This window comes from Patella vulgata, chromosome 8 (assembly GCF_932274485.2).
Source record: "Patella vulgata chromosome 8, xgPatVulg1.2, whole genome shotgun sequence".
Lineage (NCBI taxonomy): Eukaryota > Metazoa > Mollusca > Gastropoda > Patellidae > Patella > Patella vulgata.
Window position 1 is genome coordinate 6,090,286 of NC_065886.2, and position 22,667 is coordinate 6,112,952.

Consider the following 22,667-nt stretch of genomic DNA (forward strand, 5'->3'; position numbering starts at 1 on the left):
TGCAATCCATTTGTTTTACTCTCTACGGGATTCTCCAAATAAATACCAATTGTAGTTTTAAAACTAAAAGAAGTAAACAACGTCTTCTTTTCCCACGAGATGGCTTCTCTAATAATCTAATATAAATAACTATTTTTTTATCTATAAACATACATTATGTACGAGCTAAATCTGCCTTTTACAAGTCTTTATTTAGGCTTCAGATGTTATAGAAATTATTAATTAGACATTGATTAAAGATACATTATGTAAGATTTAGATAAAGAGCTAGCCATTCTTGCTATAATAGTTCGAACATAGATAATGTAGAATGAATAATTTGAAAATTTCATTCAAATTACTCTATTGTGAGCGAAGATATTAGCCTTTGAAGGTTTGACAAGACGTGTGCAATAATTTCAACCGCCGTACTGGTTGTTCAAAGCTAAGTCTCGCTCCTCCATTTTTAGCTTAAAACAAAATTATGGCTTAACTGTTCTAATCTATTTAATATCGGAGAAATCCGATGCCATCAAGGGTTGATTATAGCCTGTCTAATTAATAATTTGGAAAACATTTCAGGCCTAAAGAAAGACACGCAATAGGCAGACTTAGCTCTTGCATAATGTATTTTTAACTTATCCAGACCATAATCTACTATCGATGCCATCGTTAGCCTGCGAAATTTACTGGATTGGAATCTGATCTGCTGCTTAACGCTCATTCATGATTACATCAAAAAATGGATAATCAGCAAATTCCCTTCACATTATCTAGTTTTTAACTATTATAATGAGAACTGCCAGCTCTTTATCTAATCATAGGATCTAATCTTCCATAAAGTATCTTTAATAAATAAAAACATACACCGAAAAGGAAGTCGTCCTCTCCCACGGGGAATATACTCTGATAATTTAATATAAATAACTGGGTTTTTTTTAATGTAATAATTAATGATATAAATATCTTTGTTAACACGAATATCCAGGTAATAAGCCTAATTGGTTATATTTCACAGGTAAAAAATAGTTCATAAAACACTAATACTAAAAATAAGACATTGTGAAAATAGATGCTAATATTTTCATTTTAGCTGCAGATGTAGGCCATTGATATGAGAGAGAGAGAGAGAGAAATGGGGTTTAACGTCCACTCGACACAAACTAGGTCATTTCGGGACTAACATATGGTTTAATTTTATTTACATAATTCGCTTGCGCGTAGGGGTCTTTAGCAGTGGGAGGAAACCGGAGGACCCGGAGAAAACCCACGAGGTTGGACAGGCGACCCTACTCCTTGTCACGTACAACCGGGGATTCGAAACCACGCCAGTCGACTCAATGACAGACTGTATGATACAGCGCGCGCACGCTAACCATTCAGCCATCCAACCCCCCTAGGCCATTGATATACTCAGGGATTTAAATTGCTTGTGGTATTAATTACTTACAAAACAAATATAAAATAGAGATCTTCTATTATATTCGAGGGAGTCACGGTGGCTAAGTGAGTAAGACGCAGGCTTGCTAGCCTGAAGGTCGCGGGTTCGATCCCTGCATTGGCTGAGAAAGTTCATCGTGATGTTACGTCGTGGTTTCCCCTTGTCAGGGGTGCACCACGAAGGGACTGACAAAATGTCTAGTCGTTCAGATGGCACGAAAAACCAAGGTCCCGTGTACACATTGGCGTGCACGTAAAAGATAAGTTGGCAGTTTGAGTAGGCGTAGTGCTGCTGTCCGGGCAACATTTCCCTCATAGCACACTGTATGGCGTATGTCTGTCTTCATTAGCCCAGCCCAGTCGGAGCTGAACAGTAGGACATTAAACTCCATTTCATTTCATTTTTATTATATTTGAGTGTATGGCGTATTGGATTGAAGTGATCTGAAAATGAAATGGGGTTTAACGTCTTACTGTTGGGCATGAATCGGGATAATGAAGACTATGGGCGAAGATGTTTTAGGATTAGTGTCTCGCATTGTCGATAATTAGAAAAAAAAACGTCATTCCGCCATGTTGACGTTAGTTTCATCTACGGTGACCCATTCGCGTCAGAATTCGAGTTACGTTTTATTCGAATCTGTTTATAACATTCGAATTTTTGTTTAGTGGATGTTTCTATACTTTTAATATTTTATTAAACATACATTATGCAAGCGCTAAATCTGCCAATTGCAGGTCTTTCTTTAGGCCTGAAATGTTTTCTAAATTAATTAGACATTAATGAACTTATCCAGACCATAATCAACTCTCAATGTCATCGCTAGCCTGCGCTATTTTCTGGATTAGAATCCTATCTGCTGCTCAACGCTCATTGATAATTAAATCAAAAAGTGAATAATCGAGACTTTGTTTTTTTATCGTACCGACTTTAGTAATGATTTTCAGTATATTCCCTTTACATTATCTAATTTTTAACTATTATAGCGAGAACTACCAGCTATTTATCTAATCTCCTATAATGTATCTTTAAGGAATGTGTTGTGTGTAGACAAAACGAATAATTATTTTTATTGCAATTTGTTTAATGTCGAGCCTCCAACCTCGTGGGTTTTTTCCGGGTCCTCCGGTTTCCTCCCACGGCTAAAGACCCCTACGCGCAAGCGAATTATTGAAATAAAATTTAACCATGAATTAGTCCCAAAATGACATAGTTTGTGCGAGTGGATGTTAAACCCCATTTCTTTCTTTCTCTCTCTCTCTCTCTCTCTCTCTCTCTCTCTAATGTCCAGCCATGTATTGACTGGATTAAATGTTCCTTGATTACCTTGTATATAATGTATATTTACAGGCGGTGTGGATGGGATGGTTAACGGCAGCAGGTAGTGCTGCTAGGGCTGTAGGACCAATATTTGTTACTCAGATATACGATGGTTATGGACCTAGGGTGACCTTCAGTGCTTGCTGTGGAGTTTTGGTTTTAGCCCTGATTGGTATGGGTATCGTTTATAAAAGACTCGTCCCTCTTCAAACATCCATAACCGTTCTAGCGTCTCCAATTCAAAATGGCCACAGACCGCCAAGTGCATGATGGGAAGTAAACAGAAAATAATGGCGGCGGATATAGTGATTTGTAAAACACCATTTAGATACAATAATCCACTAAAAACTAAAAAATTGAACTACTCAAAGACAAAACATTTTTTTAAAAACTATTTTGAAGTGGAAAATGAATTTGTTTTAATGATGTTCTTGTCTTAAATGTTTCCTGTTAATTGTGCGAAACACGAAACATGGTGGGTGTCAGGAGAATTAAGGATTCCATGTCAAATACTGTTTGTGAGACCGCCCGGTGATAACTCGAAAAATAATGTTTGAATTACATTGAAGAGAGAGAGAGAGAGAGAGAGAGAGAGAGAGAGAGAGAGAGAGAGTTTAACGTCCACTTGAAACAAACTAGTTCATTTCGGGACTAACATACGGTTCAATTTTATTTCAATAATTCGCTTCGCTGTAGGGGTCTTTAGCAGTGGGAGGAAACCGGAGGACCCGGAGAAAACCCGAGGTTAGACGGGCGAGTAACGTTATAGACAGACTGGCGTTACGACCAAGAGTAGATGGGTAGGCTGACGTTATCGCCATAGTGACGTTACAACCAAGACTAGAGTTACGTTACACACGCAAGAGTAGAGCGACGTTATAGCCAGATTGACGTAACGCGCAATAATAGAGCGACGTTATAGCCAGATTGACGTAACATTCGCAATAATAGATTGACGTTATAGCTAGGCTGACGTCAAAACCAATAGAAATGAATGACGTAACAATCTGGTATTGATCATTTTAATTGACAATATTAACTCACGTGGTTTACATTAATCCCATTGAAGGATGTACCTGAAAGATTTTCCTCTATAAAAATTACAGATTTAAACCGAGAAATTCTTTATTACTGATTTAGTTTACTGGTGCCTAATACGGTGTTTAACAACAGAGCTAATGGATAGACATTAATGTGAATAATGAACTCTATAATACGGACCACTTGGTTGGTGGCAGGGGATCAATCCCATTGGGTTAGTATCAATCTTTAAAGGCACCTAAATCCATGGAGTTTTAACTATCCTGCATCTAGCGAATGACATAACTGACCCGCATTACCCCTACAGTCCTAAGGTCTGATATATTTTCGGTAGTTTTAACGCCATTGAAATTGAAATCGAGCATGTGCCGCAGACACAAAACAATCTTTCTTTAAAATAATCAGATTGGGCTATTGTGTTCATGGGGTTGTAAAGTTTATTCCCAGAAAATCGGATATCCGTGGAGAGAGAGAGAGAGAGAGAGAGAGAGAGAGAGAGAGAGAGGACCTGGTGAAAACCCACGAGGTTGGACAGGCGACCCTACTCCTTGTCACGTACACCCGTATCCGTGGTGACGAGAAAGGTATATTGGTCAAGGTTCTGTTTGAAACATAATAGTTATAACATCAATAGATCTCTGTTTTGGTTAAAGCAATAAAACTTTCAATTAAACTTTCACATGTTAATTTGTTTTGTAATTTTGATATCTCTTTACATTTCAAGTTTTAGGCTCATAGATTGAGCCAATGTTGAGATACAGTCAGAAGCAATCTGGTTAAAAGTTTTAAACACTGCAGATCTTATTTCGTTTCGTGTTTATAGTTCAAAATGTTGTTTTACTTGTCTTTACTACATTAGGAACTGGAAGAGATGTTACCATTGACATCTTCTGGATGATGTGTGGGTTTAGCAAATAAAACAGTCTGTTACAGCGAGATTTGGGCTTGTGGTGCACGGAACTGTGGGTAATCCACTAGAAACATCAATGCTGATTGGTTAATCAAATGTCTGACGTCATAGGTCAAAAGCCGCTTGAACGACCTCTTACACGACATATCACTACAACCGGTCAGATCTTCATGTAGTGTAGGCCATCGAAAGTATAAAAAAAAAGAAACGAAATATAGATGTGTATTTAAATCTGATTGAGTGAGTAGCTGATCAAGTCTTAGAACCGACCCAGGAATTAATGCACCGTAGGTGTCTTTAGCAGTGGGAGGAAACCGGAGGACCCGGAGAAAACCCACGAGGTTGGACAGGCGACCCTACTCCTTGCCACGTACAACCGGGGATTCGAAACCACGCCAGTCGACTCAATGACAGACTTTATGATACAGCACGCGCACGCTAACCATTCAGCCATCCAACCCCCCGTGGAGAGAGAGAGAAATGGGGTTTAAGTAACGTCAACTCGACACAAACTAGATCATTTCGGGACTAACACATGGTTCAACTTTATTTCAATAATTCGCTTGCGTCTAGTGTGAGGAAACCGGAGGACCAAGGGAAAACCCACGAGGTTGTACAGGCGTCCCTACCCAATATTTATATATAAGAAAACTTTACTATACAATCAGCTCAAGATTTAAAAATACATAACTTAAGAGTTAAGTAAAGAGTTGGCCATTCTTGCTATAATAATTCAAAAGTATTCTCGATTATCAAGTAACATTCTGAATGGCTACGGTGCCCTCCATTAACAGGCCTTTCATCGGCAGCCATTTATTGATTTAATTATTAAATGGACAACTGTTTAAATCCAAAATGGTGTCTGAGAGGAAGCAGACCAGATCCACACAGTTCAAGCTATTCCAACTGTGGAATTCTTATAGAAACCAAACTGTTAGCAACAACCAGTTATTAAAAAGATGCGGGGGAATCTATGGACCGACAAACTGACTGAAGAACAAACTTAATAAGAAAATGATGAAAAAAATCCACATAAATGTATTATGTGTTGATGTAATAAAATGTATTTAATAAATTGTTGATATCTCGACTCGTGTATTAAACCAAACAAAAATAAGTTGGGATGAGTTGTCTTTTATCTTGGGATGAGTTGTCTTCTATCTTGGGATGAGTTGTCTTTGGGATGAGTTGTCAGATATTCCCCCAAGCCGTCCGTGGTTATACAGAGTTAATTTTGAGCTTGTCCTGTATATAAAGGTCTAATTAATAATTTCTATAACATCTGAGGAATAAAGAAAGACCTGCGATAGGCAGATTTGGCTCTTGTATAATGTATGTTTAATGTCACTTTTAACTAACAGTAATTTCATCCAAATTTATTTATCTTTAATGGCTACGAACTGCTCAGGGGAACGCTCTCTTTCGCAACTAAAAAGAATTAAAGATGTTAAACGATCAACGATGGGTCAAAAACGTCTTGATATACTGGCATTTCTCTGCATTGAAAGTGATTTACTTCATAAAATTGACTTTAAAAAACTAACTGACGAATTTGCAGTCACAAAAGCAAGCAAAGTCGTAATCTAGCTAGGCAGTGAATGGGAATATGTATGCTACTTATAGTAAATAAAGTACTGTCAATATTCTGAATTTGTTTGTAATAAATTTTCTGTTGCTAAATTTAACTTAATTCCTTTTGGCAATGAGCTCAACATAGCTTTAATCAGGCACTGCTTGCCACTGTTTTCACCTGTCGAAATCACAGATCAAGTAGGCTCAAATTCATGATCTCATTCTAATGGGCTAAATCAGAGGCTAAGTGAATGGGACTAAATGACACGCTTAGCATCATGGGTTCGAAATTTTTTGCGTCCTCTCTAGATTTGTTGACAAGGCTAATGGAGACGGGCGGCATACCGTGAGCTATGATGGAAATTGTGCCCGGACAGCGGAGCTAGGCCTAATCATGTATTCCATCTGTCAAGGGTTCTTTTTAGTACACGCTAACGTGTGCACGATACCTCCATTTTCCTTCCCATCCACACGGCTAGACGTTCCTTACCGAGCACTCCGTCCTGCACTAACAAGGGAGAGAGAGAAATGGGGTTTAACGTCCACTCGACACAAACTAGGTCATTTCGGGACCAACATATGGTTTAATTTTATTTACATAATTCGCTTGCGCGTAGGGGTCTTTAGCAGTGGGAGGAAACTGGAGGACCCGGAGAAAACCCACGAGGTTGGACAGGCGACCCTACTCCTTGCCACGTACAACCGGGGATTCGAAACCACGCCAGTCGACTCAATGACAGACTTTATGATACAGCGTGCGCACGCTAACCATTCAGCCATCCAACCCCACCACTGACAAGGGGAAGCCAAGCCGGAAAATCCCGAGGTCAAAAGGTTAGGGAACTCTAGGTTAGCAAACCAGTGCCTTAATCACTGGTCCTTTTTTGACAAGCACTGGTATGATGTTCAGATATGATCTTATACTTCATACTCAGAGGAGTTGGATGGCCGAATGGTTAATGCGTGCGCGTTGGATCAGAAGGTCTGCCAATGAGTCAAGTGGCCTGGTTTTGATTGCCCGGATGAACGTGACACGGAGTAGGGTCAACTGCCTCACGTCGGGGGTCTTCTCTGGGTTATCAGATCCCCCCCCCATATCTAAAGACCCCTACAAGCAAATGCGAATTATTGAAATAAAATTGAACCGTATTTTAGTCCCGAAATGACCTAGTATGTGCCGAATGGAACCCCCTCCCTCTCTCTCTCTTCATTGATCCAGACAAATCAAACACAATAAAAGAAAAACAATGATTTTATTTTTATATTTTAAATATATTTATAACTTACAACAGAATGTGGATAAATTACCCAATGTATGATCACATTTCATGATGAATTATAATGTCTCTGGTATGATTTATACAAGATTATTATGACGTGGTAACCATAGAAACCATATGACAATACTTAAAGGCCCATTACTCTAGAATAGAGGGCAATAACTGACTTTCAGACCAAACACAATACTCTAGAATAGATGGCAAAGACAGACTTTCAGATCGAACACAAAAGTCTAAAATCGATGTGACAGACAGGCTTTCAGAGGATATATGGCAAAGATAGACTTTCGGCGGATATACAATGCTCTAGAATAGATGGCAATGACAGACTTTCAGAGCGTATACAATACTCTAGCATAGATGGTAAAGACAGACTTTCAGAGCGTATATCATAGATGGCAATGACAGACTTTCAGAGCATTTACAATAAAATCTTAGTTAAAATTGATCAATTCACAAGGCTTTTTTATTTTTTTCAAACAATGATTTTTAATTTCCTGCCATTTCTCTCTAGGAACAGGTAAACTAGCTATATTCTTTTTGTTTTATTGGTCTAAATTACAAGGCAAAAAATACAAGAACCCTTCAACTGTTATTTAAATAGGAAATCTGATTCTTGATCATCTGTCGTAGTTCATTTTGTAAACTTTTTTGGCAAATATAAATCTACCTGAACAAAAAAATATCCGCGAAATCCCCCACGTAAAATTTTATTTGATATAAGATCTTCGACCACCCCACTCCCTATTCAAAACAAACAGCCAATTAATACATGTATCTTAATAGACCAATAGTCCTGGATCTGACAATGGATATGTAGGAAAGTTTGAGTAAGGAGAATTTTTTTGAAAAAATGTATAGTAGGTGGCTTTAGTCAGTAATTTGGACTTGAGTGGACACTCACCACGTCGTAGGTTATTCCCCTTTGACTTCATCAAAGATGGCCACCAACGTTATTTCAATTTTATTCTACCTGTTAGTTTTCTATCAATGTTTATGAAATAAAGGTCAGAATGAAGCTGTCTATGCGTACTAAAGCAAAAAATATATTTATTATTAAACTTTTATTAATTTTTCATGAAAATAATACCAAATTTTTAAGTGACAACACGAAAAAAGCTCTAAAAGTTCAAAATATTTACTTCGGCGCCCACTAAACATTTCTACAAAAAAATTCTCCCAACTCAAACATTTCTACAGAACCATAGTCAGATTCTGGATTACAGACTATGTCTCCAAGAAAACTACCCGTTTTGGGCCTAAATCCAAAATATTATGCAAATTAACAAAATGGCGCAAGAGAGAGGTAGAGAGAGAGAGAGAGATGGGTTTAACCTTCATTGGACACAAACCCGGTCATTTCGGGACTAATTATTTCAATAATTCGCTTGTGCGTAGGGATCTTTAGCAGTGGGAGGATCAGGAGAAAACCCACGAGGTTGGACAGGCGACCCTACTCCTTGTCACGTACAACCGGGGATTAGAAACCACGTGCAAGCGAATTATTGAAATAAAACTGAACCATAGGTTAGTCTCAAAATGATCTAGTTTGTGTCGAATGGACCTTCAACCCCATTTCTCTTTCGCTCTCTCTTACAGCAATATCGGTTCTAGGCTGATTAAACTCTGGTATCGCAGACATTTTTCAGCCTGATAAAAAGATAATATATATATATTACTAAAATAAATTCAATATTTAAATATTATTATAATTGACTTAAATATATTTATTAAATTTTACAGAATTCAATACGAAACTTGTTTACGCAACAGCCTGAGATAGACGAGATCTTAGGGACTTTTCGCAAGCGGAATTTTTCCCATCCATATCACGTATCCGTATCGTCATGGATACGTTGCGTCAATGTATTTTTTGAGTATTGGCAGATTTTTGCGTCGCATACGTATGGGTAGCTGAGCTGAGCTTTATGGTTCTATTACAGCATTATGGCAGTTATCTACCAAGATCAACATCAGTAGTAGTCAAGTGCCTAGCCTACAAATTCCTGAAAGGAGTGTCGAATCTTATTAAAAATTGTCGACTTCCATTCGACAGCAACTTTTGGTTTCACTAATGTATCATTTCAGAAAGTATATACATACCCCTTTTACAGATTTGCAAGGTCCCACCTCCCTAAATTTAGCATGTTGATCAACCAGCATGTAGACAAACTAGAAAAATATGATAATTCCGTAAAAATAATGATTAACTTCCAGTCTTTATCATGGTTAAAATCATATAAAATATAACCCTTCGTGTTCTTGGATACACATAGGTTCATACAAACGCTATGATACAACATTTCAACTTCTAAAAGTAGCAAAAATACGGTAAAAAGACGACGATGTTATACGGACCTTTTCTGTATAAATGCTGTTCGATACGTGCTGTCGAATGACGTATGAGAAATACACACGTATTGATGACGTCACACACAATATCGATATGGATACATGATACGGACCAGGAATTTACTATTGCCCAAAGTCTCTATTAATTTTAAACGATCAACATTTAATAATTAAAATAATTGATTTTCAGACACACTAGATTTAATATTTCACATAAAATTTATAGAATTTGTGAAACTTGTTTACGTGATATAGCCTGAGATAGACAAGATACATTTCATTAAATAAAATAGAATATTTTAATACAATTTATAGAATTTAAAGTAAACAATCAACAAAAACAACATTTAAAAATTTTGACAAACATTAAGGCCACTTATAATTAACAACAAAGAGACATTATTATATATTAATCAACAACATATATATTAATAATAACAGGTGGTTACGATGTTTAGGGCTGTCAGTAATTACTCCCGATTCGACTCGAGGTTATTTCAGAATCGGGTGGCGTGGATCCGTCATCTTCAACGACGACAACAACTGAGTAACGTCCTTTTTCAGCTAAATCTATTTGTTAAGGCCAGTTCAATTTTTGTCAAGGTCACTGAGATGTAAATAAGGTTAGGGAACGTGATTGTTGGCGAGATTGTAGGTTAGGGTTTGAGTTCATGTACAATGTAAGTAAGCATTGGGGCTAAGTCCAGGGTTAGGATAAGGTTTGGGATTAGCGCTATAGCCCTGTTTACATCTCGTGACCTATGACGAAACATTAAGCTGGCCTTATCATTTAGGATAGTGCCTTGAAGTGTGCACTGAAAATTAATGGATTGAGCGAACACTTACCCAAGAAGTCACTTTATTAACCCTATACTCACAAAATTTACAACTGAAATATTTAACAAATGATGCCTTTTCATTGGTTAAAAGGTATAACTTGTATTAGTATTTAAATTCTTGGCCAATGAAAATGTTGAATTATTGTTCAAATATTAAACATATATTATGCAAGATGTAAATCTGCCTATTGCAGGTCTTTCTTTAGGCTGGAAATGATATATAAACTATTAATTAGACATTTATTAACAAAACAAGACCATAATCAAATCTCCCTGTCATCTTATGTGTCGTATTTTCTTTGGATTTGAATCCGATCTGCTGCTCAACTTCTGTTATTGATTAAACGCAAAAATGGATAATCGAGACGAGACTTTGTTAATTATCGTAACAGCAGTAACAATGACAATCGAGGCTACAGGATTTTAAAATAGGGTTTTCTCGGCTTAGAGTGAAGCAATTTGACTGACATTTTCAGCATGATTCATTTACACCATCTAGTTTTTAACTATTATAGTGAAAACTGTCAGCTCTTTATCTAATCTCCCATAATGTATCTTTAAACATACATTATGCAAGAGCTAAATCTGACAATTGCAGGTCTAACTTTAGGTCTAAAATGTTATCTAAATTATTAATTAGATATTTATTAAATTATCCAGACCATAAGCATCTCTCGATGGCATCGCTAGCCTGCGATATTTACTGGATTGGAACGTGGTCTGCTACTTCTGATTGAATCAAAAAATGGATAATCGAGACTATGTTTTTCTATCGTAACGACTTTAGTAATGATGATCGAGGTTAGGCCAAAAATTCAATAGCTAAATACTCGGTTCAGAGTGGATAAGTTTGACTGAAATTTTCAGCAAATTCCCCTTACATTATTTAGTTTTTAACTATAATAGTGAGAACTACCAGCTCTTTTTATCTAATCGCCTATAATGTATCGTTAAGATATGGTTATAAGGCCGTAGTTATCATATAAACAAGGAATATTTTGTGTTCAAGGCTACCATTGGCTATAAAACCATATCAGGTAAGGCTTTTGGTTTCAAGGCATCCATTACGCTCTTTCTGTTGGATTAAGGCACCCAGAACTTTTTGTGTAGGCATCAATATGAAACTTGATGTAAATTAATCAATAATATTATAAAGACATTAAGTAATTGGAAAGAGCAATAAACTATAACACATACTTATTTATTTGGGTGATGTTTAGAATAATATTAGCAAGATATAGATCCTATTTCGTTTCGTTTTTATAGTTCAAAATTTCGTTTTACTTGTCTTTACTACACTAGGATCTGGAAGAGTTGTTATCATTGACGTGTTCTGGATGGTGTGAGGGATTAGCCAATGAAATGGTCTGCTACAGCGAGTTACAGGCATGTTTTGCAAGAAACTGATAAATCCACTAGTAACATCAATGCTAATTGGTTAAACAAATGTCTGACGTCAAAGGGCAAAACGCCACCCGTATGATTCCCTGACACGACCTCCCAGTACAACTGGTCAGATCTTGATGTAGTGTAGGCCATCTAAAGTATAAACAAACGAAACGAAATATACATCTGTATTTTAATCTGATTAAGTAAATATTTGTGGATTAGAAAATCGACCCCATTATAAGATCCTGGTTAAATTTAAGAACTGGTTTAAAATTATAAAAAGACCTTGATTCTCAGAATTAAAAAAAACAAAAAAATGTTTACCTTATAAGTAGGTAATTATTATAGTTAAACTTTATAAAGACCTTAATTTTATTATTCTCAGATTAAATTAAATTTTAAAAACAAATGAAGAGTCCAGGGGAAGAACGATCTAAGTCACATTTTTGTCTTTTTGCATAAAAGGCAAAACAGACTTTTGGACGAGAATGCTTGATGCGAACAGAACAACGAGTGGGTTTAGTTACAACTTCAAAATGATGTTTAATACGAATCATAATTACCAGTACAACAACTGACTTACACTTTTCAGCCAAATTAAGGTCAAATAAATACGATGGACTTGTATTTGTCCGGGAGGCCATTTCAGAAGGGCCTTGGTTTGATGTGACTCTGATCGTTTTTACCTGAAATTGATTGTTCCACAGAAAGCTTATACAATTTGCTATCAGATGGCGCCATTAACTGAAGTTCGTTGAAAAAGTGACTTAGATCGTTCTTCCCCGGGGCTCTTCAAATTTTAATAAATACATGTGATCTATTGTATTTAATCATTGATTAAATGTGGTTTGATATTCAAAATGGGTATTTAAGGTTTTTTTTAATATTTTGATTTTGACCCCTGTAAATATTCACAGCTTATATAAAATATAGGTTGTCCGGCAACAAAAATTACACACAAGTGATTTGAGCAATGTTGTCTCCCTTTTCTTTTCTTTTGTAGGTAATGGGAGCATTTACAAGACATTAAAACCTGTCAAGGGCAATAATCCATCAAGTAATTATGAGAAATAGTTAATTACAAACATTGTTGAAAATCAATAGGATTCTACCTCTCATTAACATAGACACTGTGCATCCACTTAAAGTCAGTATGATGAGACAACTTCAGCCTCTAGAACTTCCACAAGTATTATCTGAGCTTTCTCAAGAGCAAAACACCACTCTCGCAAATTTTAAAACTTCCAGGCATGTCCCTGATATTGGAAACTCTGTCCTTCGTCCCATTTCATTAAATCATTTGGCTGACCTACTTCTGTGGTCAAAAGTTCTGTCACGAACACAAATAAATATTTTTTTCACAGGGATTGTTCATAATTAAAGTGTCATGGAAGTTATTCCAAATGAGCCCACAGTTAATGAAAAAAAAAACAATCTATGAATAGTGAATAAGTATTAGTTCTGGTACTATTTCATTCATAATAAGTCTTATAATACTTAATCAAGAACCGCAACTCTGCACAAAACAGTCATATCACACTGAATATACACAGTTTATATTTTGGTCCTGGACTTCAGTCACTTCTTTTATTGTTTCAAGGGCTGTAACTCTTACTAAAACAGATACAAAACACTGAAAACACATGTTTATATTTTGGTCCTGTTCTTTGTTTCAAGTCAACTGAAACTTTTATTATCTGTTCAAACTACAAAATCAAGGGTTGTAACTCTGTATAACACAGCTTTATCACTACTTAATCAAGGGCCATAACTCTGTATAAAACAGTTGTATCACTGTTTAATCAAGGGCCATAACTCTGTATAACACAACTGTATCACTACTTTATCAAGGGCCATTACTCTGTATCACTACTTAATCAAGAGTCACAATTGTAGTAAACTGTCACATCACACTCATGCTACTGTATTAATCAGCTGTGTCACTACCTAATCAAGGGCTGCAACTCTGTAATAAACAGCGCATTTTGCCCAAAACTACTACATCAAGGGCCACAACTCTGTAATAAACAGCTAGCTACATCTTACTCGAATCTACTTAATCAAGGGCCATAACTCTGTATAACCATTATATCACACTTCACACTCAATATCTAATCAAGGGTCATAACTATGTATAAAATAGTTGTATTACGCTCAATACTCAAGGGCCATAACTCTGTATAAAACGGTTGTATCACACTATGTTTCAATGAATCACAATGAAAACAGTTTATGTTTTGGTTGAATGCCTTCCACGGGTGCGGGGATTTTTTCCATTGCTTTTTTAATACGCTCGACTCGCTCCTTAGCGGTTAATTTACGATATCCATCACACACTGCCGATATCGGGTCATCTGGAACACACTGTATATCTGACGATGATGAGCTGCCTTTTGGGATCGATTGAAGGGAATCTGGACTACTTGGAGTGCGTGGCGACGAAATCATGTGACCATTTATAGAATTTGATTCGCTGATTGACATCAATGAGGTGCTGTCAGGAGACAAGGGTGCTAGATGTTGATTGGTGGAATGTGGTAAATGCTCGTTAGTTTCATTAACATCCCTTTTCAACTGTAGAAGTTCAATCTCCATAGCACGTTGATTAGCCTGTAAATATACATATATATATATATCATAAAATTAGTTCCTCGCAAAAAAAACCCAAAGCCAACAGTGAGAGAGAGAGAGAGAAATGGGGTTTAACGTCCACTCGACACAAACTAGGTCATTTCGGGACTAACATATGGTTTAATTTTATTTACATAATTCGCTTGCGCGTAGGGGTCTTGAGCAGTGGGAGGAAACCGGAGGACCCGGAGAAAACCCACGAGGTTGGACAGGCGACCCTACTCCTTGCCACGTACAACCGGGGATTCGAAACCACGCCAGTCGACTCAATGACAGACTGTATGATACAGCGCGCACACGCTAACCATTCAGCCATCCAACCCCCCCAAAGCCAACAGTGAGGCTGATCTCAATATAAATACATGACAGTCATACATGAAGAGCACCTGGGAAAAACGATCTAATGAACCTCAGTTAATGGCGCCATCTGGTAGCAAACTGTATAAGCTTTCTGTGGAACAATAAATTTCAGGTAAAAAAGATCGAGGTCACATCGAACCAAGGCCCTTCTTAAATGGCCTCCCGGACAAATACAAGTCCATTGTATTTATTTGACCTTAATTTGGCTAAAAAGTGGAAGTCAGTTGTTGTACTGGTAATTATGATTCGTATCAAACATCATTTTGAAGCTGTAATTAAACCCACTCGTTGTTCTGTTCGCGTCAAGCATTCTCGTCCAAAAGTCTGTTTTGCCTTTTATGCAAAAAGACAAAAATGTGACTTAGATCGTTCTTCCCCTGATCTCTTCAGTTTCATCGCTCGACCCACAATTGGAAGCAGAGTTATTGCATTCTAAAGTCTCCACTAATCAAATTGCTAATCTCTGCTTAGCTTCAATTAGAAATCTAATGCTTAGCTTCAATTAGAAATCTATGAGTGACTACTCTAGGACGGCTACTTGCCAATTTTCTTTACACTCACTGCGGAGTAACCTTACCAGCTAAGAATTTCATAACTCAGGTCACCACAAACGAGAAACTGAATCCAGAGTCAAACATTACCTAGGGAGAAGTTGACCCTTTACTGAAACGACTCGGATAGGTATATTATAATCCATTACCTTGATTTCTATTAAGCGCTGCTGTAATTTCTGATATGGTGGGGAATCTTTATACTGAGCTGTGTTTCGTAGAATTGTGTCTAACTTTGTTATTTCTGCTGCTTGAATCAACAAACAATGCTCAATTTCTTCGTGCTTACGTTGTAATTGATCAGAAAAAACTCGGAATTCATCAAAATGTCCATTACTGGTATTGGTGTCGCCTGACTCACTGGGTGATTGCTAAAATCACAAAATATTATTTCTTTGATAGGCATTTAAAGATACATTATGGAATAGTATACAAGAGCTGGCAGTTCTCACTATAACAGTTATAAAATAGGTAATGTTAAGGGAATATGCTGAAAATTTCAGTCAAATTGCTTCAGACTAAGCTGAGAAACCTCATTTTAAAATCACTGTTGTTTTGATTGTCATTGTTACCGCCGTCACGATAATTAACAAAGTCTCGATTATCCATTTTTGCAGTTAATCATCAATGGGCTTTGAACAGCAGATCGGATTCAAATCCAATGAAAATTGGACACATAAGATGGCATCAAGGGTTGATTATGGTCTGGATAAGTTAATTAATGTCTAATTAATAATTTAGATAACATTTCAGGCCTAAAGAAAGACCTGCAATAGGCAGATTTAGTTCTTGCATAATGTATGTTAGAACACATATTAACATGGCAAGGTTTGAAAGAGAAATGAGATTTAACGTCCACTCGGCACAAACTGGGCCATATTGGGACTAACATATGGTTCAATTTTATTTCAATAATTCGCTTGCGTGTAGGGGTCTTAAGCAGTGGGAGGAACCCGGAGGACCCAGAGAAAACCCACGAGGTTGGATAGGTGACACTATTCCTTGTCATGTACAACCGGAGAATCGAAACCATGCCAGTTGACGACTTATGATACAATAAGAAATACATCCAACCCCCTAATATAATACAATAAGAAATATACTTACTTCCATGGTATAAACGGATGGTGAACTACAGACTGTATATAGACTGGGTTGAGGTGAACCAGCTGAAACTGAAAGTAGAATAAAATAACATTACTTTAGGCCATGTCCCATGTAAGCGTTTTCAACCCATCCGACCAACCCCACTATGGCCTACCCTTACTCATATTTTCGTTCCATCCGAATGACTAGACAGCTCTCCGTCCTGCACCACTGACCAAGCGAAACCACGCCAGGAAATCTCTCTAGTAAGTCCCAACCCACCAAGCTCCAGTAAGTCCCAACCCACCAAGCCCCTGTAAGTCCCAACTCACCAAGCTCCAGTAAGTCCCAACTCACCAAGCTCCTGCAAGTCCCAACTCACCAAGCTTCTGCAACCTACCAAACTCCTGTAAGTCCCAAATCACCAAGCCCCTGTAAGTCCCAACTCACCAAGCCCCTGCAAGTCCCAACCCACCAAGCCCCTGCAAGTCCCTGTTCCCCAATTTTCATTTCATTTGGCATTCTCGATATCTAGTTTAAGAGATTATTTATAATCACTCACCTGAACTACTGCTGTCGGACCAAACAGACGAGTAGGCACCTCCAGAATATTGGGTGTCACAGGTATTACCTGATTGGGGATACCCAAACATCGTCGCTGAACCAGTCGTGTTGTATGATGAAGATGAACCAGTCGTGTTGTAAGATGAAGATGAACCTGTCGTGTTGTAAGATGAAGATGAACCTGTCGTGTTGTAAGATGAAGAAGAAGAACCGGTTGTGTAATCCATGCTGGAATGTTGGGACGCTGGTTTTCTATTCAAAATTTCTGCCAAAATTGATGGTCGACCTTGAAATGTAGGACTAGAGTTCATAGGAGGTACGTCAGGTGCTTGATAAAAGCTACTCATGGTCCTTTGATTTGACGATAAAGAATGCGGTGTGGCATATATATCACTAGAGTTAGAAACCACTGAGTTTTTCACGATATGAAAGTCTTCTGGTGCGCTGTGCATGCTGGTATCGGTTGAGATATTGTCGACAGACACGTCTGTTAGATCACAGTCCAAAAAATCAGTGGACTCGTCGATGGGGAAAAATGAAGAGTTGTTGTTAAATGTGGTCATGTTTGATTCGTTGTGAGTAGTAATATCCATGTGTGTTGTCGCGTTGATCGTCGCTAAACGTATATTGCTGAGATCGGGAAATTCTACTAAACTAGTTGAAGACATGTTCGTGGTTTGATGATGGACTAGATCAGAATCCTGCTGATTGGAGGAGGTATTTTGCGCCATATTTGGACTATCTACGCTATTATATTCGCTAAAATATGGTTGATTCAGGTTCATAGTTCCCATTAAGACATCACCGTGATCAGTGAACGCGAAGGAATTAACATTGTCCGAAGCCGATGCACTGATTGCCTCCTTTGTCGCATCACCGTTTGTCAGATCAGAAGCATTTTTTATGATGTCGGACAACAGTTCCTCGGCTTCACTGGAACTTATCGCTGGACAGGCCTGTCTTTGTCTTTCTAATTTCTGAATTCCTTCTTCCAGACTGAAAATAAAAATTAAACACATTTTTAATATAAGAGAGTGAGAGAAAAACGGGGTAATTTCGGGGCTAACATATAGTTTAAATTTATTGTAATAATACGCTCGTACTTCAGCAATGGGAGGAAAACTGGGAGCCAGAGAAAACCCATGAGGTCGGACAGGCGACTATAAACCTGGTCACATTCAAGCGGGGATTCGAAACAACGCCACATATCAACTGTCAAGGGATCTTTTACATGGACACCACCGTGTACATACCAACATTCCATTCTGCATCAATGACAAGGGCAAACCACGCCGGGAAATTCCTGATGAACTTTCTCCACCACTGCTGCCCTCAAATTACGAGGACAAGTATTCTTTGTTTCTTACCTTAATTTAGTGTTAAGACTGACGATGAACTTTGGTTGATTGGTCCACTTATCCCGAGCCATACACGACTTTGATTCAACATACTCTATTGCTTGAGACTTGGTATGGAGACGGAAGACAGTACTCGGTATTTCCCCCTCTATCATAACTACAATACAAAAAATACGAGATGTTCTCTTGGTGACCAAATCAATCTGATTAAGATACACATTTATATTTCATTTTTTTTTTTTTTAATTCTTTCGATGGGGGATCACGGTGGCTAAGTGGGTAAGGCGCTGGCTCGCTAGCCTGGAGGTCGGGTGTTCGATCCCTGCATTGGCCGAGAAAGTTCATCCAGATTTTCCGGCATGGTTTCCCCTGTCAATGACGCAGGATGGAGGGCCTGACAAGACAGCTGTCTCGTCATTCGGATGAGACGAAAAACCTATGTCCCGTGTACACATTGGCGTGCACGTAAAAGATCCCTTGACAGTTGGAATTCGATATAAGAGTAGGCCGTAGTGCCGCTGTCTGGGAAAAATTTCCCTCATAGCACACTGTATGGCGTATGCCCGTCTTCATTAGCCCAGGTTAGGAGCAGAACAGTAGGACGTTAAACTCCATTTCATTTCATTTCATTTCATTTTATTAGCCCAGTTCGGAGCAAAACTGTAGGACGTTAAACCCCATTTCATTTCATTTATTCTTTTGATGGACTCCACTATGACTGGTTGTATGCTGAAAATAGGATCTGTGTTTTAATCGGATGGGAGTTTAACGTCCTGCTGTTCTTCTCCTATACTGAGCATATGCTATAAAGTGTGCTATGATGAAAATTTTGCCCGGGCAGCGGGACTATGGCTTACTCTTATAATATCGCATTCCAACTGCCAAGGGATCTTTCACGTGCACGCCAATATATACACAGGACCTTGGTTTTTTGTCCCATCCGAATGACTAGACAGCTGTCTTTGTCAGGCCCTCCGTCCTGCACTACTGACAAGGGAAAACACGTTGGAAAATCCTGATAAACTTTCTCTGCCAATGCAGGGATCAAACACGCGACCTTTAGGCTAGCAAGTCAGAGAGAGAGAGAGAAATGGGGTTTAACGTCCACTCGACACAACTAGGTCATTTCAATAATTCACCTGCGCATAGGGGTCTTTAGCAGTGGGAGGAAACCGGAGGACCCGGAGAAAACCCACGAGGTTGGACAGGCGACCCTACTCCTTGTCACGTACAACCGGGGATTCCTAGCGAGTCAGTGTCCTACACACTTAGCCACTGTGGCTCACCAGAAGAAGAGAAAGGGTGTGTGTATTAAACAGTTTGTGATCAAATAGCCAACATAATAAGAATGATTGTTGAGTAAATTCAACAATGAATCAAACTCCTTAAAATACAGATCTATATTTCGTTTCGTGTTTTATACTTTCCATGGCTTACACTACATGAACATCTGACTAGTTATACTGGAAAGTCGCGTCTAAGGTCATACAAACGGCTTTTGACCCATTGACGCCAGACATTGATTAATCAATCAGCGTTGACATTTCTATCGCTTTTCGCCGTAACAGATAGTTTCACTGGCTAATCCCTCACGCCATCCAAAACGCAAGTTATATAACAACTCTTCCAGATCCTAGTGTAGTACAGTCAAATAAAAATTTTGAACTATAAAAAACGAAGCGAAATAGGATCTGTGTTATAATGAGATTGATAATGAATTTATTTGTAGCACGGAAATTTTGCTTCATGATAAATATAATATAATTTTATCTGTCTCTAATTCAATATTACAGAAGTAAACATCCACACTTACTTTTCTGATGACTACGTCCAACTATATCGAGATCATCGGGTAATATATGAACGTAAACTGATGATCCAAAATGTTCATCAGGCATTAATCCCGTCACTTGGCTAATTCTGCAAATATAAAATAATCATCCTTGAGTGACATTTAACGATTGAGCACATTAAAAAAACACAATTTATATGGGGAACCATCACTACCATGATGCCTCGACAAGTATTCTCTTATCATTATCAAGAACAAATGATGTCTAGCAGATGATTTATAAGTACATCTCTTGAGTGGCATTTAGAGATTGAGCACATTAAAAAACACAACACAATTTAAATGGGATACAATCACTGGTTTATATACATATAGCACGACGTTTCAACAAGTATGTGAACTTCACATCTTCATTTTATACTGCCTACACAAAAGCATGAACCGTATGCCTTCTTGTTGCTGTGAATGATCCGAACTCCAGATGATACGACAAATTTAAAAAGAATTGCATTTTTAGGAAGCTTATACTGCCAGCTCTATTTTTCATAAAAATAACCAAGAGTCTGGTTTTGTGGGAGCAACTCACATATTCTCTTAATGTTATTAAACGCAAATGAAATGAAATGAAATGAAATGAAATGAGGTTTAACGTCCTACTGTTCTGCTCCTATACTGGGCTAATGAAGACGGGCATACGCCATACACTGTGCTATGAGGGAAATTTTGCCCGGGCAGCGGCACTATCGCCTACTTATATCGAATTCCACCTACTAAGGGATCTTTTACGTGCATTCCAATGTATACACGGGACCTCAGTTTTTTGTCTCATCTGAAGGACTAGACAGCTGTCCTTGTCAGGCCCTCCATCCTGCATCACTGACAAGGAGGGACAACGCCGGAAAATCTGGATGAACTTTCTCGGCCAATGCAGGGATCGAACACCCGACCTCCAGGCTAGCGAGCCAGCGTCTTAACCACTTAGCCACGTGATCCCCTTATTAAACACAAATAAAGATGAATAATTAATGATGAGAAATTAAATAACATGACAGGGGGTTGGGTGGCCAAATGGTTAACATGTGCACATTTGATCAGAAGGGTAGCTGTCATAGAGTCAACCTAGTGTTGGTTTTCTCCGGGACCTCTGGTTTCCTCCCACTGCGAAAGACTCCAACGCACTAGCGAATCATTGAAATAAAATTGAACCATATGTATGTTAGTCCCGAAATGACCTAGTTTGTGAGAATCTCTCTCTCTCTCTCACAACCAGGATCTACTGAGACTGTGTGTCCATTGAAGTTTACGAATATGAATGACTATGATCTAAGACCTTTCTATTTCTATTTCCTTTATTAAAACAAACAACAATCAAACATTTATGAAAATACCACAATAAAAAGGTATTATATTAGGTTTTAGTAGCCCAAATCGCGGACCCTAATCTCATTTAGAAAGTCCTTTTAATCGGTGTTTCTGTGAGTTTCTGCAGACAATTCCAACACCAAAAGTCCAATCAACATTATTAGAATAAAGTATTATGTAAATTATTTAAAGATTAATTTACCCCACAAAAAGATATAAATAAAACTTATTAATTTATTTTCTCTAATCACACATTATATAATTCAGACTGTCTGTGACATCTGGGGCCACGGTGGCACGGTGAGTAAGACATTGGCTTGCTAACCTGGAAGTCCCATGTTTAATCCCTTCGTTGGCCAAGAAAGATCATCAAGATCTTCCGGCGTGGTCCCTCCTTGCCAACGGTGCAGGACGGAGGGCCTGGCAAGAAACAATGCATAGTTGTTTGGATGGGACAAAAAAAAACGAGGTTCCATATACACATTGGTGTGCACGTAAAGATACCTTGGAAGTTGGAATTTGATATAAGAGTAGGCCGTATTGCCGCTGTCCGGGCAAACTTTCCCTCATAGCACACTGTATGGCATATGCCCGTCCTCATTAGCCCAGTTTGGAGCAGAACAATATGACGTTAACCCCATTTCATTTAATTTGATGTTCCTGAGATTCTACACTGACAAAAAAATCCCATACTGTATTTGAAATGACATGACAAAAGCTTTAGAATGTAGGTTTCGATGTAGGTTATTAATAGATTAATTGATTAGTTCTATCCAACCTAAGGCCACAAACGTCACAGAATAAATAATTCAATTCTAATTTGGTGAGGCCAACTACCAT

The 22,667-nt window shown here is 38.1% G+C and overlaps 2 protein-coding genes across 2 annotated transcripts in view; one reads left to right on the plus strand and one right to left on the minus strand.

Annotated features, from left to right (window-relative positions):
- Nucleotides 1-4,458, plus strand: part of LOC126829678 (major facilitator superfamily domain-containing protein 8) — a 49,655-nt gene extending 45,197 nt beyond the window's left edge. Inside the window, exon 10 of the mRNA XM_050559759.2 lies at nt 2,771-4,458. Within this exon, the coding sequence (XP_050415716.1) occupies nt 2,771-3,010 (240 nt within the window). The 3' untranslated portion in view covers nt 3,011-4,458. The remainder of the gene's footprint in view (nt 1-2,770) is intronic.
- A 3,044-nt stretch (nt 4,459-7,502) lies between these two features.
- The window catches only part of LOC126829673 (neuronal PAS domain-containing protein 2), a 50,309-nt gene continuing 35,144 nt past the window's right edge, over nt 7,503-22,667 (minus strand). Inside the window, exons 8-13 of the mRNA XM_050559698.2 lie at nt 20,487-20,593; nt 18,683-18,830; nt 17,314-18,311; nt 16,773-16,840; nt 15,815-16,036; nt 7,503-14,733 (exon numbers count right to left, since the gene is read on the minus strand). Of these exons, the coding sequence (XP_050415655.1) occupies nt 14,338-14,733; nt 15,815-16,036; nt 16,773-16,840; nt 17,314-18,311; nt 18,683-18,830; nt 20,487-20,593 (1,939 nt within the window). The 3' untranslated portion in view covers nt 7,503-14,337. The remainder of the gene's footprint in view (nt 14,734-15,814; nt 16,037-16,772; nt 16,841-17,313; nt 18,312-18,682; nt 18,831-20,486; nt 20,594-22,667) is intronic.